The sequence below is a fragment of the Nuphar pumila genome, chromosome 16 (genome assembly GCF_984573655.1).
Source record: "Nuphar pumila chromosome 16, dmNupPumi1.hap1.1, whole genome shotgun sequence".
Lineage (NCBI taxonomy): Eukaryota > Viridiplantae > Streptophyta > Magnoliopsida > Nymphaeales > Nymphaeaceae > Nuphar > Nuphar pumila.
In genome coordinates, this window is record NC_143264.1 from 82,472,995 (window position 1) to 82,496,830 (window position 23,836).

The following is a 23,836-nucleotide window of genomic DNA, read 5'->3' on the forward strand; positions in this document are numbered from 1 at the left end:
GAAGCTTTTAAGGAAAGCAAACTCCAAAGCAAGAGAATCAATTCTTTTCCCGAGTCCAAATGCACAGTGTCTCTCTGTTTCCCCTTCAGTTTTGTTGCTCCTTTGAGAAGACAAATCTTCAGTTGGCTCTTCTGCCATCTTACCTTCCAATGTAATACAAAGTGTCTTCCCAAAGATGACTTGATCTTTCACCTTCATTTGTAAGGTATTACCTGATTTTGTACATCTGGCAGCATGACTGGTGGAGATATGACGTTTGGTCCCCATGTCATTAGAGAGAGATCCCACCTGAGAAACCAAGGTCTTTGGGTGGCAAAACCTAATAATTTCTATTCATGGATTTCCTAGTTTTCAAGTTTCTTACTAAAAATAGAAGATTCTTTAGGTAAAAATGAGAGAGACTAGGGATGTAAAGGGTTTGGATTCGGGGTCGAATGTGGCCAATACCAGATCTGACTAATCTGATGTTGGCTAAGCAGATTTGGATAGTGAGAAGCTCATAGTAAACATGATCTTTACATGTAATTGGATTCCGATGTCCATCAGATTCAAAAATCCCTTAGAATAGGTAGCAAAAAATCAAAACCATATCTGCATCTGGTTATAACCAGATATGTTTTTGGCTTACCAAATCCAACTAAATGAACTGAAAATATTAGATAAAATCCGATCCGTGGAAGTTCTTAAGAGAGAATCCGAGTCATATTTGTCATCGACTCAATCAATTTCCGAGTCACCAAAGGTGCTAGTTGGGCGACGCAAAGACCCTTTCAGTAATTTCAACTAACCACACGAGAAAAAGAGAGAGAGGGAGGGGAAGCCTCTCTCTCTCTCTCTCTCTCTACCATACTGCAATCTTTCCTCTCCCCACCTCTCTCTCTCTCTAGGCTACAGAAAGCAGCAGCAATGGAGCAGAGAGATGAAACGCACGTCTGCAAAATCTGCGACCGGACGTTCAACTGTGGCCGAGCTCTCGGCGGTCACATGAGGTCTCACTTGACCACTCTCAAGCTCCCCCTCCATCACCACCTGAAACAGGAAGAAGATGATGCTGAACTAAAGAAAGCAGAAAAAGAAGAGGAAGCAACTATCCGAGAAGAGATCGAGGAGAACTTCGACTACTCCCTAAGGGAGAACCGACGCAAGATCTTCCGCCTATCGGATCCCAAGTTCTCCTTCGCCGTCGACGCCTCCTCTTCCGCCGCCCCACCCACCACCACCACCACCACCACCACCGTCCATGATAGTCAGAGTGAGACGGAAGAGCTCCACCGGCCAAGCAGGAGGAGGAGATCCCGCTGCCGCCGCTTCTTCTTCGTCCCCGGCTGCGACGCTTCGCCGGAGGAGCCCGCGAGCTCCATCTCCGACACCACGCCGGAGGAGGACGTCGCCATCTCCCTCATGCTCCTCTCCCGCGACCTCCGCCCACAGACGGACTCCTCCATCGCCGCCTCCTCCTCCCCGGCGCCCAGACGTCGCCGGAAGTTCCAGTGTGGCACCTGCCGGAAGATCTTCCCTTCCTACCAGGCCCTCGGCGGCCACCGCGCCGGCCATAAGAAGTCCAAGGGGGGCTGCGTTCCGGCCGGACTCGACGGCCTCACGGACCACTCCGGCGACGGGAAAATCCACAAGTGCCCTGTTTGTTTCAGGATCTTCGGGTCCGGGCAGGCGCTCGGCGGCCACAAGAGGACCCACGTTTCCGGCGCCAGAGCCGGAATCCCGATGCATGAGAGGGACGACAGCGTGCTCGATCTGAACCTTCCGGCTGCGGTTGGCGATTCGACCTCGGCCGTCTCCGATGCGGAGTTCATCGATCTGGAGAACCCAAATTAAGCTTCCGAAATGGGATTTTCCGATCGTTTCTCGGTTGCCCATACGGAATTTGCGTCAAAAAATCGGAATTTTCGGCTAGCTCTGTAGCACCGGCGATCTCGATCGATCCGTTCGGTTGATCAATGAGGAGGGATCGATCATGATGGTTACCCAATGGGGTTCTGATTCATTTTCCCTGAAAAATTGGCAGGAAACTCGCCTGCAGATCGTGTTTCCCTCAAGCTCATCAAGTTTCCTGCATTACCCACAAGAGTTCCGGCGACAATTCTGTGTGATCTGAGGCAAACAAATTGGTCAGAAATTCATTGTATATTATTTTCCTTTTTACCTTCAATTATTTTAGAATTTCTGTTGCATATGTATATTTTTTGGGGTCTGTACTTCTGAACTGAATCATATATATTCTTGTTCTCTGTTTTTTTCGTTTTAACGAGCTAGAATTTTTTATTATTTTTGCTTAAAACTTTCAAAGAGTTTGAATTCCTAGTGGTTCAATCTGCTGCTGATTTTAATTTTTTCATAATATCTTTTTAGAAGGATGCACGAAGGTCTTATCCGATGCTGTTTCCAGCTGGTTCTTCTTTGTTTTGGCTCTTTGCTTCAAATTTTACTTCCAAATGTTTCTGACTAGCAATTTTGGCACCTACGTCCTGTTTCACATGTATCTTCTGCTTTATAAATTTTGTGCTTGAGCAATTTTATTTGCTTCAAGTTGCAACTCATCCTTCCTTTTCTAGCTATTTTAGATAGTGGGAAAAAACACTATTATCTTCCTCTTTTTCTTCTTAAGAACAGTTGCTTGAATAGATACGTTAGAACGTTTGACTTTGTGAGTAATTTCCTCCTCTTTTCCGTTTATTTTGTTTTTGAGAGAGAGGTCACTTAAGGCCACGCAAGTCCCCTGTCTTGTTCCTATTTTGCCTGTAGCATTTAAATAAGAGGTCGCTTAAGGCCACCAGTGTTTTTAGAAACTCTAGCTTGCCTTTTTCTTTCTGTAAGGAGCAAAATTTGAGCCCACTAGCCTGCAATCAGAGCATCTATAGATATCTTATGTAAAAAGATCTTGGGAATTAGGTTCTCTGTATGTTCAGCTACAAGTTTTTCCCTTAGAAAGGTCGACTTTGAAGAGAGAGAGAGAGAGAGAGATCTTTCCCGATTCCTTCCTCTGTTTTTAATCCTTTATGGGTCACTGTTTCTAACTTTCTACAGCGATTGCTATATATATATACCACAAATTCTGTAATTTCTGTAATATATCAATCTCGAGACGCGTACATGATAATGTGACTACACTGCCGTATCCATCCATCTTGAGGTGAACATTTTGATTTGACCAGACTGGTGTGAAGGAGCGGAATATTTTTCTCGTCTCTTCAATCGTATGTGTATTTTGAGTGGTACATATGAGTCAGTCAGGCCATTTTTTCCCTGCCACCTTTGTTCTTGTAATCAACCTTCCATCTCCAGACGAGTCTGACTAACTGAGTTCAGTCACATTTCAAGCTGTATCTACTGTCCAATCCTTCTTGAAACGTACATTTTCATTGTATCAATAAAGAATGAAAGAATGGAACCTTTTCTATATTTTTCTTTTTGCATGAGGATCAACTGATCAAGTCTTTTTACAGACTAATATACAAGCTCGAGGAAGACAAATTTTTTATTTTTAATCTTTTTACCTTTTAATGGCGTCGAACCCATCAAGAACTAACTCTACGTGGTAGACCATTTTTTGTGTGGGTTAAAATTTATAGTTTTTTAAGTAAGCTCTTTGGCCAAATAATCTTCTCTTTGCTTATTTTTTTATTTTGAAGAAAAAATACATGAAAAATGATATTTAGTCTCTGAACATGAAGGGGGACTTGAATTCCCATTAGGTGTTCGACTAACCTTTTTATCACTCTTTTTGAACAATTTTGTACCTCATGAAATCTTTTAAAAGACTTTTAATATTATCAAATCATTTTAGAAGTTAACCAAGACAGTCAAAGGTCATTTTTAACCTATATAGGAAGCTAACACCTAGCCTCAACGTCTTTGGTAGGTTGAGAAGGCGAGTGGGTGCACGAGGCTTGTTTAATGTCTTAAATGAGCCCATGCTTGGTCTCATGCAAATGGTCCTGCATATTGTTTTTTGAGGCTTATATAAATCCATTGTGCTTCAAGTCATTAGTAAAATGAGTTTATGCTCTCCTCTTCTTGGCACTCTCTCTCTCTCTTATCACTCTCTTCATTTCTCTGTTTTCTTTTAGAAGCTATTCAAGGTAGTCGTGTCATGGTGAACAGTCTACGCAGTGCTAGGAGCGACTGGTATTGCACATAAGATGCATGCTTGGTTGTACCTTAATAACTTAATAAATTAATAAAACCAAACATGAGAAATATGTATCTCACGGAGGAAAAATGCTTGAGAAATGCATGGGAAACATGTTTACCGTAGTATGGGAAATACATTTCCAATAGAGTGGAAAATGGGTTTTCCTTAAGGTGGGAAACATGCTTTCTATATTTTTTAATGTTTTCCAAACGTTTCTAAATGGTTTCTCAGGAAACACATTTCCTAAATGATTAGGCATGATTATGACTTCAATCGCCATGAAGTAGTTTTCACCGAGTGAAAAAACATGCATGTGCACATATACATATTGTTAGGTGGCAGGTGAATAGGAAGGATGTGGATGGGGGTGCCAACGGGTTGGATTTGGTTCTGACCCTAGTGGAATCAGACCTGGTCCTGATTTTCGGGTATGGTATCAGATTCAGACTCGAGTCTAATCGGACCCACCATAAGAGAAACCATACCCGGACCCGATAAAAACTACATGAACCTGGCCGGGATCGTACCCGGAAAAACAATATTTTTTAATCATTTTTACATTGAAATTTGCTGGTCTTAATTGGAACTCGGGTCAGGCCCGGGTCTGGTATAAAATTTTACAAACTATACCTGGGTTCATGTATTAATCCGACCTTCAAGTCCAGACCCGAGTTTTAATGGGTTTTCTTATTTATCACCATACCGGGACCCTATATGGTTTGGTTCGGCTCGGGTCCGGGTAAACCCAACCGGTTGACACCCCTAGATGTGGATGTGCATAACTGCTTGCTTTTGCCTTACATTTGAGTATTACGATTTGAGATTAGTGGGGGACCGTGTGACATGTCTTCAACCTCATGTGGCTCATTTCTCGGCTTAATGGAAGAGACTACAGATAGTGATCTGCTTGGTGTACTTAGCATCATGAAAGGGAAAAACCTGAATTAAGAAAGGACAAGTGAAGGGCTGTAACTTAAGGGGTACAAACGGATCGGATTTGGTAGAACCTTCGCTGCAAATTTAATGCTTTATTTTGGATATGGATTCTCAAAGTAAGATCAGAAAGGGGTATTGGGATTGGGGATTTGTATTTACACATTGATATCATTTTTGAGTTCATGTCAATATTTACTGATGGATTTATGTTTGGGCTCGGATATGATCTTATCTGCTTGCACATTTTACACGTAAAAAGCCTTGATTTCGATCTTTTCCACTGGATCCAATACTATCACACATTTTAGACCCATCTTTAACTTTCCAAATCATTTAGACTTGAATTCTAATTTGGATTTAGTGTGAAAATTTCTGATTTTTAGATCAAGCAGGATCTAGCCTGTATCCAATCCATTTGCAGCCTTACAGTATATATATATATATATATATATATATATATATATATATATATATAGCAAGGTTATCGGAAACTCCACTTATATGTGGGAAACTCATTTACTGGGAAACCGTTTTCAAAACCGGAAATCAATGGGTTTCTGAAACTTATATGAAACTTCTGAAAAAGCATGAAAACCTGTTTCCCATCACGTTAAACCTCCTAACTTTATATGAGAAACTTGTTTCCCTTATCTGGGAAGCATGTTCCCCTACAAATTTTGCAAGTAGAAAGTTTTCAATAAAAAGTTGAGATATGTTATTCAAAACTTACTTTAGTTGTAATCAATGTAATCATATATTTTATGAAAGAATTTGTTAATCCTTAATATTGATCATAATATTAGTAAAAGAGTAAAGTTTATGTAAATTTATAATATTCTTCATATATATATATATATATATATATATATATATATATATATATATATATATATGTGAAGTAATAGGTATGTGCTAACATGAAACATGCTAAATGAGTTTTTCATGTATTTTTTTGTTTTATTTTTTAATTCCAACAGTGCAGATGTGATCTATGTACTTGATTTTATAGGATCAGCTCTTGAAGTGTTTGATTCCGACACATGGGTGGGTTTTTATAATGTTTAAAAAATCAACAGTAAAAAATCTTTGTAAAATTTTGAGGCTCCAAATATCATTTTTTTCATTAAAAACACATGATCCATGTGTTTCTCATAAATCGATCATGCCCAACACATTTATCGAGTCGAAACTGTGAAAAAAATACCTAAAGAGTAGAAAAACCCATTTAACATGTTTCATTTAGCACATACCCATTACTCATATATATATATATATATATATATATATATATATATATATATATATAGTAACTAGAATATAAGAACTAAAAATATGGCCATTTTCAACACTTTTAACCATGTAGATGTGCTTGGCATGGTGAATTTGCTAGGAATCAACCATTGGATCATGTATTTTAGATGAAACCCAAGTCGGATTCTTACCTCTTACCACAGACCCATCGATTGTGATAGTATGGCCTGCCCATCCAGCTACATCATTGGACCCCACATACACATCAATAGTTGGTTAACATTGTCATCAAACTTTGTCCCCGTGGGCGGAGCCCGTTGGACTCCTTCAAACTTCAAAAGCCCTTGAGCGCCCATTACTACTATCGGTTCCAGTTGGTTGCATGTGACCTAACATTTGACCCATTTTGTTTATATTGCAGATCTGTTTAATCTTATTATTATAACCATTAAAACCCACATCCTAAAAGGTCTTGGTCCATCTTCTCTAAATATAAATAAACAAATAAATAAATAAATGGGTCTTGGTTAATCGATTGCTTTTACAAAGTAACAACTTTCATAATTTTGTATTGTAGGTTTTCAAAAAATATTTCTCAGGCTCTCAGCCCACAGGAGTTCTGCTCATCTAGTTAGGGGGGTGACTTGTGAATGCCACCAAATTGAGTTGAGGGAACGTCACGAGTTTAATGAGCAAGGAGGGCCAACTAATTAGGGTTCTAGGCTAATGAACTTTTTTTTCGACAGAGAAAGCTGGGGTTAGGCAGACCCCTACCAGTTATACAATCATACAATTTGGGGTTAGAACTTGCAACGTCCCAACACAAGGTGGCATAAACTAACTGCTCCTGCCAAACAAGCCGATCCCCCATTGGTTTTATGCTAAAGAACTTGATAAGCAAGGTGGTGGTTCTCCAGTTATGCAGGAAAAAAATCAACTGGTATTGAAAAATTGCTTTTAAGATTTATAATACAAATTTTCAAATCATGCTATACCAGATATCTCAGAAGTCCCCATCCAGGGTGGCAGGCGGTCTGGGTTCAAATTTTATGGGCATCACCCCCTTGTGCGTGGTGACTCTCTGGAGGGCAAAGGGTAAGTTCATGGAGTTTTAGGCTGTCAGGACAGTGATCGTAAGTATGACAGATAGAGCCAGTGCCGCAAGGTCTCTGATCCTGAAGTATAAAAAAAAAAGGTATCATCCAGGGCGTTATGCTGTTCGAGTCAAAGTAGGAGAGATCTCACTTAGAAAATTTTGAAAAGTGAAACACTAAAAGAAAACAAGGTTTGCCAAAAAAAATAAAAAAGAAAAGAAAAAGTGTTTTTGGAGGGATGTGGAGGCTCATCCGTAAATGTGTTTGGATAGAGTTAACTTTTTTTTTTTAAAGGGTCCTTGAAATTTTGAAAACTCTGAATTTCTGATTTGTGATTCCCCCAAATCAAAACATTTTATGGTAATTTGTGCACAAGGGACGAATATCTGGGTTTCTGGTTTTCCATGAGAAAGACAAATCTTTTTCTCTTGATATCAAATCACACCATTACTACATTCTACCCAGACCTCGCACGGTTGCCCCTAGGGATGGCAGTGGACCGGGGGAAAGCGGGGCCCCGCCCCGCCTCGCCCCGTTTGGACCGGGGATGAAGGGTATGGAGGCGGGGACGAAGGTTAAAATCCATCCCCGTCCGGGGGTGGAGGCAGGGATGGACGTGCACTTTTCCCCGCCCCGCCACGATCCCCGCCTCATACCCGTTTGAACTGGGGATGGAGGACATGAAACGGGGATGAAGGTGGGGATGGAGGATAAAATCCATTCCCCTCCGGGGATGGAGGCGGGGGTGGAGACCTTGTCCCCCGCCCTGCCCTGCCCTGCCCTGCCCCACCCCACCCCACTGTCATCCCTAGTTGCCCCTTTCGTTAGGGTGAGCACCAAGAAGTCTGAAAGGCCTTGGCTGTCACAGGGACACTTCAATTTGCACTGGTGTCGTGTCTCCTGATATATTATTCTTAATCAGAAACGGGAGCAAAAGTGGCATATCCCGTGTTCATTTGGGCGTGTTTCCATGTGACATAAGACCTCGGATGTCTTGGGTTAGATTTTTCCGTGGGTTCAAATCTACGATAAGTTTGGAGCAGCACATTGTCGTAGGTCTAATCTTTTTTTTTTTTTTTTCAAAGGCAAGCTGGGTTAGGCAGACCCCACCATATATACAACGTACCATTGGGTTTTGAACTTGCAACGTCCCAAGACAAGGTGACGTGCACCGACAGTTCCTACCAAACAAGCAGTGCCCCCGGTCACTCTTTTGGGTTTACCACTATAGGCCGCGGTCAAAAGGGGGGGTTGAACTTGGTGCAGATCATTGTTTTTCCATTTTCATGCCTTCTCCCTCTTGGCAATTACACTTGCTTTCATTCTAGTCATGGACAACAGTTGTTCCTCCATGTGAAGAACTTGAAAAAGATGTAGACGTTGACATTTGGGTTTCATGCACCACATATTAGTGGTAGCCTACCATCAAAGGGTTGTGGGCCGCCCTTGTGTTGGGATGTTGCAAGTTCGAACCCCAAATGGTATGGTTGTATAATTGGTAGGGGTCTGCCTAAGCCCAGCTTTCACTGTCCAAAAAAAAAAAAAGTGGTAGCCTGCTCAAACCCATGGCATGTGGTCAAGATGGTCAGTGAACACATTAGAAACTGAATCTCATGAAGATGAGACCAAGATTGGTGACTGTGGTAGTGGTAATAGGGCGATAGTTGTTGGTTAGTATGTGTCCTTGTTTGGTAATGATAAGGTGCGCCCAGAGTACCTACTCCCACTAAATAGAAGCTTTAGATTTAAAAAAAAAAAACTTTTTTTGTTGATTAGACCATATAGATATGATGATCTGCAAGCATTCTTTAGTAGAAAACAAGTTTTGGATAATGTGATTATAGAATACATGTTTGCTTTTTAAGACCTTTAAAAATCAAAGGTTCACAATGTATCAAAATTTTATGACTTAAAAAATCTTATTTATATGTCAAAAATATGATCCAAAGCATGATTCCTATCAAATAAATTATATTGGGTACATCCAAAAAAATGAGTTGACTTGGAACTTGAGGCACAATTGAACCATTCAATTTAGGCTTTAATGGACAAGGTGGTGGTGGGTGAACCATTCTTGTTTCTCAATGTAGGTTTCCTACCATATCATCATCACATACTGCTGCACTGCCTCTTTTTTGAGGATTTGATATCCATTCAGATCTGGTCCGAGAGTGCACCATGTATATGATACTGGTGGCAGCTTAGATCGAAAGACTGCATTTCTTTTGCAGGTCCTTAACTTGGGCCCAATAACATAAGCTAGGAGAATAGACCAGATCATATTGTCTATAATCGATCATCAGTAATGTAACTGGTAGGGGTCTGCATAACCCCAGCTTGCCTTTAAAAAAAAAAGCCCCAACATCCGTGAATGACGGTCTATGTGAGATTGAAGAAAATGGAAGAGTTTGGTCAATAATGTGTAGGTATAAGTTTTCTTCTCGTCGCTTGTCTCCAATCAATAAACAAGTTCATTGGGGAACATCCTCCTTTGTCCCCAATAGTTACAATTAAGGGTATCAATGGGTGGGTTTGACCCAGACCCAAACCTTATAAGGTCAGGGTTTGGTAATAAATAAGAAGGCCCGACTTGAATCCGGGGCGGACCCGAAGCGTCCGATTAATATATGAATCCAGGTATGGTTTGTGAAATTTTATACTAAACACGGGCCCGACCTGAGTTTGGATTAAGATCTGTAAATTTTCAATGTAAAAATGATAAAAATTATTATTTTACCAGATATGGGTATGGTTAGTGTTTGGTTCATATAATCCTTATAGGATCCAGGTATGGTTTCTCTTATAGTGGGTCCGCTTAAACCTGGGTCCAGACCTGGTGCAATCATCTCAAGTCGGGTTTGGGTCTGGTTCCACATGAGTCCAAACCAAACCCGACCTGTTGAAACCCTTAGTTACAATGCAACACTTTTCCCAGCAGCATCCTATCGGGTAAACCCATAATCATTTGCTCTGTGCTTTCTAAGCCATTGATATGATCACCAAAGTCGGTTAGATCCACACTGCCCAAGTAGGGACACTTTCATGCCGGTGTTAAAACCAAAACAAAAGACTCATTCAAACTTTCAAGAGACGTTTTTTATAAACACATAAGGGAAATTTACATATATGTATCTAACATATGGAGGATTTTCATTTAGCTGCCTAAGGTTTCAAATTAAGAAAAATGGCTCGCTTTTTCAAGTTTACTCGGTTGGCAGCTTGTTAATTTTATTATGAAATTACTTATTTGCTCTTAACTGCAGTTACAAAAATAAAGAGCTAGATAGTGATATCCAGTAATTTAAAGAAAGGCAAAGGCTAAAACTGTCATTTTTAAGAGTTTACTATAGTTAAGTCAGGGAGTCATCTAAGCAATTTCTCGAAAATTACGTTTTCATCTTAAATAGTTGAAACCTGAGGCAACTAAATGTAAATTTTCATTACATTAGGCACTCATATGTAAATTTCCCAAAAGCAACCTTGCCATTGCTGGCTGAATTATTATGGCGTAGGTTTTCTAACCCTAGAATTGGTCATGTTTGCTGAGCAATGATTTGTGACAGTGCTTTGTCTGGATATCCATGAAAAGACTCACATTCTTAGCATATGTGGGCTTGGTGAATCTCCATTTGGGTTTTGTCTCCCCTCCAAATTATCCAATCTCACAGACACCCGGTACTTTTTCTTTTTATATGGGGATTCTAAGGCATTCTTTGCCTTTGATTTTACCTAAAGTGCAATGAGAATGCTATAACCAGTAGCACATTTCTGCATGACAAAAGCTACATTATTAAATATTTAAAACTGACCTATTGTGCAATTTGTCTTTATTGGGAACACCGTGTCAATGAGTAAAATCCAGTCTATGCATGAATTTTTCAAATAGATGGGACCACATGGATGTATTTAGCAGAAATAATTTGAGTTTTTTTTTTTTAAATAATAACCCGAAGAAACCACACCCAACACGAAGACCTGATCACTCAGCCTGCCATACCTACAGTCATCGTGCTGGCAGCGTAAAACTTAGAGGCTAAGACCCCTGCCCCAGGGCCTATGCTACGCATTGGCTTGTGCAAAAGGGCGATGCCTATGGGAATCGAACCTTAACTGCCCGTCTAGCAGCCGAGGCCACGCTCCGCTACGGCAACCCCCCATGGGGCAAATAATATGAGATTTGGATGTACAGATCTGTTTTTCTTTTTAATAGCTGAAATTTGGCAAAACTTGGACCATACATTTTCTTTATTGTTTCCAATATATTTAAATATTTATTTAGTTGATCAAAAACGTATTGCCTGGGGAAGAACCATGGCAAGTCCATCTATACGGCCAGATCTACTTAAAAACATGAGAAATGATATTCTACTCGTTGATACAAAGTTTGTGCACCTTTGTCAGAAGGATACTCTGATTTATGCACATTAACCATCATAACTATCATTTTACAAGTTTAATGGAGGAAAAGCAAAGACAGCAGTGCTTAAAGTAACTTAAATCAATTAGGGTATCATATTCATTAATTTTCATAATTATCATTTTACCATTTTAATGGAGGAAAAGTGAAGAGAATAGTACTAGCATTGACTCCATCATGTAGGGTATCATAATAAAACCTAACCAGTAGTCCCATTTAAACTTGTCGAACTCAGTGCTTGAAATCTGCATGGTTAAGAAAGAGACATTGCCGTTATTCAAGCAAGGAAAATGATGTGCCATAGCCACATTGTCACGACTTTTCTAAAGCAAGATCCAACACGTATGGACTTGGTGTTTTCTCATCTTTTCCTCCGGGGACCAAGATGTTTTTTTTCACCTTTGAATGTGGGGGGGATTTTTAGGCTGTCAAATATATAGATTTTCTATATGAAGCAGTGTGAAACTTTCCTTGTTTTCCTCTGCTAAGATGGGAAGTTAACCCCATCACGCAACCATAATACAAACTAAACAGATGGCTAACCAAGAAAACAGTTTTAGGCTTTCCTTCAAAGAACAGCAGGTGACACAAGTTTAGAGGTGTCACTAAGCAGTCTTAGACTTTTGTGCTATGTGGGCGCTTTTGCATCATTTACCACACGATAGTAACAGCTCAGTCTCTTGCTACGCGCCAAAATATATATTAGGTTATAGCTACATAACCTAAGATAATACTACCACATGCTTGGCGCCTAAGAGTGAGCTGGCTAATGTAAAACCACAACATATATATATATATATCTTCTCTGATTTGAAACATATGCTCATGAAAGGAATGTTTAATGTCCTAAAATTAAGAATTAGGCATGATCATCAATACATTGTAGGCCATTGGAATTTCTTCAGTACAAAGGCATGGTTAGGTTGTGCGCTATTAATATCAGTAAAACTATTCAGTAGTGAACAGTACACTAAGGCAAATTGCTAGTAAAATTACTCATCCTTCCAACTAATTTAATGCTTTATTGGATTATGGATCGAGTCCAACCTGATGTAACCTGGTTTGACACGGGTCTATCCACGGAAACATAGAGTTTTCATTGTGGTGGGAGGGGTTGTCATTCGGTTACCATTTTGAATTGCATGGTAGTTACAGTAACCTCCCACATCTTCAACTATTTAGAGACCACGAACATTTGATGAGAGTCTGCGATATTGGTTTCTCTCTCTCTGGGGTTCAAAGGTCATGCTCTCCTCTCGACTTCAAGGCCCGGGCTCATTGAAGGCGTTGATTGGCTGAGGAGAACACCGACAATCCACACCCACTAAAGCTTCCTTCGGATCGATAATGGTCACTTCCAATAAGTGGCACTATCATTCTTTTGTTTTTTCGCTAACATTGGGTTATGCACCCACACCACGTTGTCGTTGTGCATGTGGGTGCATTGGCAAACTCTGTCGACAAGCAAGGTCATCGATTTTCGAGAACCCTCTGTCCCATTTTTATCATCCCTCTCTCTCTCCTTCCTTTTTCTTATATCACTGTCATGCCCACCAGCGGATACGTGCGACTCACGACGGCTGGCCACTGGAGGCCTGTCGTCATTGCTAGCCGCTGGGGGCGACAGACGGTGGCGGTTGTCGATGGTGGGATTGCGACAGGAGCTAAGAGGGAGGGGCAGGGTTTTCCTTTTATGGGGGTTTTCTCACCACAACAGTCGGTGGCACATGACAGAGGCCGATAGTGGCTGGTCGTCGAAGGCCAACCGACCATCTATCTCAGGGGGCGGTCACTGGTGGCAGTTGTCAGGACGGCCAAGTTAAAACAACAGGAAAGGAGAATAAACCCCTGTTTTTGTTTTAGGTTTTAACACCCATAGCCATCGACGGATGGTCGGATCCGACAACGGTTGGTCGTTGAAGGCCAACTATCACCGACGATTGTCGTGGCCAGCTGCCGAGAGGGGCAGGAACAATTACGAGTGTAATCGTAACCCTAAAAAAAATATTAAGTTTCATGAGGGGGTGGGGGGTCGGGTTTCCACTGTAGGTACAGTGGAACCCGGTCTAGGACCCAAAACCAATTAAAATGGTTTTGGTCGATCGGGTCTTCTCCCGATCTAGAGGGACCCGATCAAAGATAGTTTGGGTCTTGGATTAGGTCTAAACCTTATCCGATTATATTCAGTTGAAGATCCAAATTCGACTCGAGATCCAGTTGGACCAAGTTTGGATCTATACTGAGTATGGATTGTAGGATCTGACCGAGGATTCGATTGGATCATGTCTAGATATGCACCGTGTTTAGATCATGAGATTCGACTCAAGATTAAGCTGGACAAGGTATGGATCCGAAGCGGGTCTGGATCATGAGATCCACCCTGGTATCTATTTAGATCGGGTCTAGATTTAAACTGGTTCTTGATCCATGGGATTTGACCCAAGATCCATTAAGACCAGGTCTAGATTGTGGGATATGAGCCATGTACAATTTCAGGTCGGGTCAGGTCCAAAACAGGATCCATGCAATATTTTAAGGAGCAAAACTGGTTCGGTGGATTGCGGGATCGGTTCAGAATCTTTTCTGATCAGTTTCAAATGGTCTTTCACCGGTTTCTGCAACAAGAGACCTTGTTTTCATGTATCAGTGAAAGAATATGGGTTTTTTCATTTGATTTTAGGGGTTTATATGCTTTTGTACATGTTTCGAACTGGTTCGACAATTCTGAGACCGGTTTAGGGTCTTTCTTGATGGGTTCGACACAGTTTTAGACCATTTTAGGGTATTTTATGTCGGGTTCCAACACTAGGCCCCTGCTATAATAGCATGCCTTTATCATTTTTCTCATAATTTTATGTGTAATTTTATCATGGATGCATGACTTTTGAATGACATTGCATGTATTTTATGTTATTGTGTTATTCATGATATTTAAGCATGAGTTATGACTGAATTCATGATATATGTGACATGTTTCATCAAAATTTTATTTATGCATATGAGTTGTAATACGAATTTGTGTTTTTGATATTGTAATACATGGTTTATCATGAATATGCATGCATTATGATGATTATATGGGCATGCTTTGCATGTTGAATATAATTACGGTAAAATATCCTGATTAACTGACTTATGTAATCACCAAAGTGATCTGAGTTGTGTTGATTAAAGGTTCTTTGGATCGTATTGAGTTGAAATTTAATATTGTGACTATGTAATTTTATGAAGCAATGATTCTATCCAAAAGCAGGTCATTGTATTCCAAAATCACATAAGGTGTAACAATTCGTGTATACACCAACCCATGAAGTATGTTTGTATCCAAAGGTACACTACCGAATTGCCTTTTGTTAGATGATCTACTAGTTTCATCAATTGAAGTCAATTTCAAAGGTACCTTCTCATCCTTCCTACTAGTTGAATGTTCAACCTAGCATTCGTTCATACATTTTTCATATAATGATGGGAATAAAACATTTAATTTGCCACAATTTCAACTCTCTCAATGTAACACCAGCTTGACCATGGAACGGCATAAGCCTGCCTTCTACACCAAGGATCTATGCTTTAGCTCAGATGGAGTAACAAAAATGTGATGGCCATTGATGAATATATTTTAGATTGGCAACAAGAAAATTGTTTTTTTTTTTGCCGAGTTGCTTAGCACAAGTAACTAGCTGTTCCATCACAGATCGCCATGTTAGTGATCAATTTCTGTGACTCATTAGTCATTTTCACCATGGTCTTGCATGCTTATCAAGAGCATGAATCTTGTCGGTCATAAGTCAACTTCCAACCCAGTGGTGGTGGGGACCATGCAGATGGAACCACACCTCCTTCACTATTGCCATCTAGAAATGTCCAAAGTTACACCATAGTTTAACTTCATTACCGCTCCATGGTGCCTTTATGAGTCATGTAGTGTTGGATATTGCTGGCCTCAAATTAAATTTGTATGTTGAAAAGGACATTGCTTTTAAAATTTTGAAGCCTATCAGTAAACCTTTTACAAGTCACCCTCTTTCAACTCTCACGAGGAAAGGGAGATAAGAAAATGTAGCTTTCAATTTATCTCCTTCATGAGTAGTTGAACTGTTTTGCGGGTCTTCTGTTTCCAAAGTTGTTATCCCAGTCAAGATCCATGATAGGACTTCCTCTGTCCAAGCACATGGACTCATTCCTCAGCCACTTTATTTGCTTTTAATATATTCAAAATAGTCCAAAAGGTTTGAAGATCCTTAGGCATTTCTTCTCATTTGCCCTACAATTTTGTTCACTAACATAGGTTAGGGTTCACAGGTTCGATAGCATATCGAAGGATATGTGCCAGATTTTCAGGCCTAATCAGGAAGCAGTTCACAAGAGGACCCGTCGAATGGAATCCAACCTGGAAAAAAGGCAAGCATGTGTTGGTAGAACGGTGGGTCACACCTTTTTCTTTTAAATTAGGTTGGGGATGGACCTGACCCATGGTTGAGAGTAGGTCCATCAGGTCAGATTTCAATTGGATGGACATCCTATGCGTATAGACTGTGCAAGATTAGGATCCTATTGTTAATGTTGATGCAGTTGAAATATGACAAGTTTATCATCAGTACGGAGGATTCCAAAAGGATAAGATCGACAGCTGAGATGGAGAGCTCATCTGAAAACGAGAATGAAGAAGATAAGTTTGTGAAGGGAATTAGGAGAGTCATAAAATGTGGCCTGATTGGAATTCTGTTTAAAACAGATCTCTTGTAATAATGTAAACATAAAAAGAACCTCCTCTCACAGAAGATAGTGTGAGAAGGAGAATCATGGATGTAGTGTGTACATATGAGATTTTACAGTTAGTGTTTTAACAATCTAGAGTCGAATCTATCACTTACACATATAAAGTTGAGGCTTGAGAAATCATAATACTTGGCCCTAAGATACTTGTATCTGAACCACTGACAGAACCAACTGTTTTAACTCTTCATTCTTATTAACTTCTCAGTGATTGTTGATCGTGTTAACAACTGCATTGCTCTAACTCATGCAACTCAAGGGCGTGGTTGGATACAAGAAACTGCAACACTTACACGACAAATCTTCATGACACTGCTTCTCTAAGGGTTCATCAAATATCTTGCCTTGAGTTGGGATCCAATGTGGCACCCACACTGGATCTGACCCTTAAGCAAAGGAGTCAGAAGAAATGCATAAAACTACATAAATCTGAGGTTTTATGGCCCGAGGGATCTTAGATCCATTGCCCCAGATCTCAGATCTGAGGCAGTTCATCTGCACCCTAAAGCAGGATGATTTTGCAGCAAGATTGTCAGCCTTTTACAAACATAAGCTTTGCATCACCATGTCAAAATGTTCATTACAACATTTTTGAGTTGGCGTAAGTCAGAGCACGCAACAGGCGCTCCGTGTGAATGGTAAGAGCTGTAAGTGAACGTCTCCTTGTGCTGGGACATTGCATGTTCAAAACCTAACGGTATGTTGAATAACGGGTAGGGGTCTGCCTAACCCCAGCTTGCCTTTCAAAACAAAAAAGTTCAGAGCACGCCCAAGCATCGTGCAACAAGCACCTATGGTGCTGGCCGGTAAGAGTTCAATCTAATACTTGTCCTAGTTTATCCTCATTTTTTAATATAATTAAATCAAAAGCTCCATTATTTTCTTATCTTTATCTTATTTGTTATTTATTATAAGTTTATAACTAAACTATAATATTATAAAAACTATAATTGTTCCATAAAAGATGCAATCAATACAGCCAGAAGTGCACTCATTACCCAAGACAATTCGCAAGGCTTCTTAAATTCGCATATGAGATGAACAAGAAATACATGTAGGTGTGATGAATAGAAACTAGACATAAATTACTCGGGAGTTAGGAAAATTTGTGGCTTGGTTGGCTGTAAAGTAATTTCTTGCAAGTTTTTCAGAAAGTTTTTATATATATGGTAGTCTGTCTGGTTTATGACTTCATTTCCCAAGAAATCCCCAAAGCAAAAGATTCTAAATTTAAGACTTTCTACACCAAAAATATTATTTTAAACAAAAGTAGACCAGCCTCATGAAAACCTTATATTCCTAAGGTTCTACCCGTGGAAACACTCTTGGATAAGCCAAAGAACCATTGTGGGTTGGTTGGATTCCTAGCAAATGGACCACACCAAATGCACCTGCAAGGTTGGATTTGCAAAAAAAAATCTATGAAAATCTTGATTAATACCAGCAAATATATTTGGTTGCTAAACATATTCCAGCTGGTAAAACCTGCGAGGTCACCCTGCATACCAAAATCTTACACCAGTTGGTAAAAACCCTCTATAAAAACATGATTTTTTAAGCCTTGAATATTTATGAAAATCTTACACCATTGATTTTTTAAAAGCTTATAAAAACTTACCTGCATATCAAAATAGAATGATCCAAGAGTAGATTCCTATAAAATCAGGCATGTAAAACACATCTTTACAGTAAGATTTAAGAAAAATATGAGAAAAATCCTTCAAAAGGCCAATTAGCTGGCAGTTAGATAAAAACGTGGTTAGCAGAGCGTAAGTACTTGAACATTAGGTGCTTGCAATAAGTGCTTCACGGGTTTCTCTGCTCTTCCAATGTTCTTTTGGCAGTTCCTACCCCATAAAGTTGGCATGGTCAATTTATAAGGAATCCACACCTGGATCATGTGTTTTTGATAAAAAAAATGATATTTAGAGCCTCAAAATTTTACAAAGATAACCCAGCCATGTGTCGGAATATAACACTTCAAGAGCTTATCCCTATGAAATCAAGTACATAGATCACATATGTACGGTCATAATTTAAAAATAACACAAAAAAAACTGAAAAATTAATCAAGCACCTACACTACACTACACTACACACACACACACGCACGACTATTTTATCATCAAATTTTAGTACAATATTGACAATCGGTTTTTTATTGCTTTAAAATACACATCTGAACAAAAAGATAATACTTAATCAAAAATATTTTTTTATTGAGTAAACAACGCATAAAACACCTAAAACACTTAAAACTATGATTTTTGGAGGCTCCTAACAGTAACCTAACAAAAAAGGAGGCAAGATAATAAGAACCCTCGCCAAGAACTCAGTCACTTAGTGGGCAAGCCCCCCTGCAAGGTAAACTCTGGGTGGGGTCAGACACCCAAGACCTCACAGAGTCCACCAGTTAAAAGCACCCGCACATCCAGTGGAAGCCAAATGGGTGGCATCAACATATTCTCACTTAGACGCTGCAACAAAAAGCCAAGTCCCTATTTTGGAGTCTATTCAGGAATTTTTTATGCTTCAGTTCAAGTCATGCTGCTATGATCAATGAGCATGATGAACACAACCAAATCATCCTCAACTCACCCACCACGACGATCAGCAGCCATTAACAAAGCTTAATACCTAACCTTCTATAAATGTGAGGGCAGACAAAAAATATCGTACATATACAAAATTATCCAACGATAATGAAATGACAGTTTCCTGTACCATTGACACAAACACCTAATTACCAGAAAATAGAGAAAATGGTCATATGGACCTCTCCAAAAGTTACGCTTCTTAAATTCCTGTACATGGTGATGATATATAGATAAAGTGCCTAATCAAGATCAGACAACACCATAAACACAGTATCCTACCAAGATTGTTTTGTCTTCGGTTTACCATCTATGGTATCAAAACAATACCATTCAGTGATTCAATTATACAAAGAACATATATACTTGGTTTTCGATTGAAATCTATTCTTTTCGCAAAAACTGAACTAAGCAGCAAAGTAATAAAATAAAAAATCAAAAACATGCGTGTGTATCTGTTATGGAGCACATGAAATTGCGAATGGTTGCCCAACCCCATGTGGAGCACCATTGATCTAGGCCCGACATCAAAACACATCACAGAATTCAACCTGAAGCATCTCAAGGCACGACAGTGAAAATCTACATTTCCAGAGAAATTTGATAGTGAGGTAAGGCCATACCAAACTATTTTACAGACGGATCAAGAATGAGAAGCTGCCATTTGTTGCTTCTTCATTCTCTCTCCAGCCTTGACCATACTGCATGCCAACAGAGAAAGAGTTATAATAGAATACATGATCAACTTGCAAATTCCAACACAGTGCCTGTACTGGGCTGCAAGATATACTAGCTATAGTTGACAAAAGATGTATTATGAAGGCTCTATATTGGAATTTCCTAGAGAGTACTGCTGTATATCTACAAAAATTGACTGTTCTACTGCAGATACTCTATAAAGATACAAAACATCAACTCAAGCTGAGAAGAATCTAGATAGATGGGCTTGAAATATGAGTCCCTACAACAGCACGAGTTGTGAATATTGCTTTAGATCCGGATTTTCCAATTTTCATGGCACTAGATTGACAGGTCCAGTTGTTTATGTTACCTGATATCATGAGGACTGACGAATATCCATTGCGAACCTTGAACCACTGCAAAGTCCACTAAAGTATCTAGGCTGATCTTTCAGCTGATAGCATCCTGAACAATGAAAGAGACGGTAGAACAAAATATTATTATGAATATAAGTGTTCAGAACGAATGTTTTACACTTCTGTTCTTACCATAAATACATCAAATTCATCCATTGCTCTAAATGGTGCTTCTGCCACGTTTGTCGCTGAAGGCATGGATATGAGAAATTATATCACGTTTTTTCTTCTCATTTTCTTCAATCTGCATGATCAAATGGGAAAAAAACCTTGTTACATTATTTCAACTACATTTTAATTGTAAAAACCCGGTGTTCATTGTTGTTTTTTTTTGTTTTTCATTATGAATTTAGCATGGCATTAAGATGGGGCAGCCTGTGCAATTTAGTGGTTGGAGAATTCAGCGTGAGGGCATGGTTGAAACCATGTATTAGATGTTTGTTTTAGATGGATATAGATTACTCATATAACTGTGAGTTATAAATATTATGATTTCATTAGTGAATGCAAGTACCTCGTATTATTTTTTTTTTTAGAATGGCTTGGTATTGTAATGATAATATATGATGGTAAATGGCTGAACATAATAGGGCATTGATAACATGAATTACAGACCAGGTTCTAATCATACATGGATTTAATGACATACTGGTTTCTATCAGACTGTATAAACAGAAAAAAAAATAACTTGGGTCAACTAGTGACGTGCAAATCTCAGCGATCCGATGGAATTTTTAGGCATGTCTTGGCATTTTGGAATCATCAAGATGTTCGTTAACTAGTCCCTGAATGATGTTGAATGGGTCTGAGTCCTAATTTTTCAGCAAAATTAGTCCTTTCAGAAGTTTATCAAGAGATACCCGTTTTAGACAATGTCAAAATGACCAAACTTATTTGTTTCATAAATTCTGGTAAAAGGTTTTGTATGTTTGAAATAGAGTCCTTTTGGTTCAGATATAAAAGTACGGTATTTGAATCCAAAACCCCAACGACAATTTATAAAGGGCATTTGGATAATGTACATGGAAGATATCATTTTTTTGTGTTCTATGGTTTTATTTTCTCTAGTTTAAATTTATCATGTTTGTAAAAACACCTCAACCCTTGTACCTTGGACCAAGTTGTACATATGTCGTGTACCCTAAATGGGGAAGTGGAACTCCTCCTGAGGGAGTATAATAAGTCAGGACTTCTGTTTGCCTACGAAGAGGGTAGGTGGTACCAGGCTCCGGGATTTCTGTTATATTTTGGAGAGCAAGGCGTCTCCTCGGTCCACCCAGCCCGGTAGTCCTAGGGGGACCTGGGTAGTTACACGGGAAAGCCCGGTGACTAGCCCTACTGACTGAGCTCAATCTGAAAGGCTCACTATGGGACCTCCCGATCAATGAATCGCCTTAGTGGGAGCAACGATTGTGGGTACCGCAGTCCTCTGTATGTGACAATTGGAATTGATGGCATGGGTTTTGACTAATGGTCAACACCGACTTTTATGGTCCAGGGACAACATGGAAAAAGAATATGTATATAAGTTTGCTATTGAACATATTTCTATACATACAAATGATTTCTCTAATGCCATGTTTTCATATGCTATGATCTTTACTGTTGTACTTTGAGAGGCTAACCTCTCCGTTGAAAATGTTACAGGTTATGATTGATGGTGTGGCGTTGGACAAGGCTCGACGAGTGTGTTGCTCTAGGGATTTGGTTTTGGGGCTGTTTTGTTATATTTTGAAACTTATTCTACTGATTCCTAAATTATGAACTTGAATTTCCAATAAGATGGTTTGTTCAGTTATTTGTTTGTAGCGAGCCCAAATCTATAGTGTGTTTCAAAAAAAAATGGTTTAAAATTTTGTGTTGAATTTGGGGCGTTACATTAATACCATTACATGTGTGAGAGTGAACAAATTCAACAAGAATGTGAGATCAAGAGACAAACAAGACCTTTCTTTATTCTGAACTGAAACTAAGAACTATCAGTGGTGTTTCTAGAAGGAAATTTGGCAGACTGAATAAAATAACAAGCAGTACCAGTGGGGCAAAACAAGCACAATTATATAAAGGATTTCTCTAGTACTTAGAAGAACAAAGTAATGTTATACCAGAAACATGAAATCTTAAGAACCTAATTAGTAGACATGCATATAAGTATGATTTTTCTTTTTCTTTTAACTTACCAAAGCTGCAAAATACAACATTCTGAATGGACAATCATTGAAAGAAAAAGATGAACCACGATGAGCTATATATGAGCTTCACGCTAACATACAAGGTCTTATGTACACATTTTTTCCTTTTCCTGCAAAAAGCAGAACAAAAGATTTCTACACAAAATAACTACAAAAATGTACATGCAACAACTTTGAAACCATCAACAGATAAGATGTTATGTTCAAAGCACTCACATGCACGCAAGCACACACAAGCACTCGTGCAGACACACACACATGCACATGCACACATACAGAAGCAGCCGGGAACCTGTGCTTATAGACTCAACTTATAGATAGTTTGGCATAAAATATATATCTGGAAGAGACCACACAACAAGAGGCTTACATAATATCCATAACCAGAAACACATGAACCTGGTCCCATGGTGATCAGTACACAATCCACACAAATTATGATACACATTAGCTATATCTGCACCTCTTGGATGATTTCAGTTAAAGCATTCCTTGCTGTTGATATCTCGCCTGATAGAACATCCTCTTCCCCTTTAAGCCTGAAATGGAGACATTATGATGACAGTATCACTAAAGAAAAGACGGGTGTACTTAACAGCGTGAAAAGCATACTGACCTCTCAAGATCTGAAGTTGCTGCATCCACCTCAAACTGGAGTAGCCAACTCATTTCAAGAAAATAAAAAGGGTTGAAGATCAACATATGAAGCAAGAAGCTCCTACATGAAGACATTGTTATTCCAGTATTCAGTATAATCATTCAATGTATGTCATTCTGTTTAGTAATATAAATTGTATCATAGGATAACCTTAGTAATGTAACAAATGTGCCACCTGCCCTTTATTTATCATTTTTTTAAAACCCGCTGATGACTTGAGCAGCCTAGTCGGTCGAATTAGGCCAGTGCCTTATAGCTGTCACGGCCCTCGGCGACCCATTAGGGTGTCATCAACTAGATCAACCAGTCTACCTGGTCAGATTTCATTTTTTTCTTCCTTTTTAATAAGAAAGTAATTTTCATATGATTTTTTTTTCATTTTTTACAGTTCGTGGACCATCTTTTGGAAATTCTTGTGTCTTTCACCAATCGGTTCTGCCGTATGCTTAAATAGGATTGGAAATTTTGAATCATTACCATACAGTTGCATGATACTTCTGTCTGACAATTTCATACTAAAACCTGCACAGATCATGTTACAACTCTAATCTGTGGTCGTATTTTATCCATGGGAATGTTATATGTTGCCAGGTTTTTACCATTGGCCCGAGTCTGCAGTTTTGCTGTAGATCTGCCTTTACCTGGACATGTAATTGGGGCAAATATCTATC

At 39.3% G+C, this 23,836-nt stretch overlaps 1 protein-coding gene across 1 annotated transcript; it reads left to right on the forward strand.

The window, feature by feature from the left end:
- Nucleotides 1-833: 833 nt before the first annotated feature.
- On the forward strand, nucleotides 834-2,233 carry LOC149813855 (zinc finger protein ZAT1-like). The gene has a single exon (XM_089992074.1). The coding sequence runs from the start codon at nucleotides 907-909 to the stop codon at nucleotides 1,831-1,833; it is 927 nt and encodes a 308-aa protein (XP_089848200.1). The 5' UTR covers nucleotides 834-906; the 3' UTR covers nucleotides 1,834-2,233.
- Nucleotides 2,234-23,836: the final 21,603 nt, after the last annotated feature.

Bases quoted from the DNA above. Each gene is read 5' to 3' on its own strand.
- LOC149813855 (XM_089992074.1), top strand. From the start codon at position 907: ATGGAGCAGAGAGATGAAACGCACGTCTGCAAAATCTGCGACCGGACG.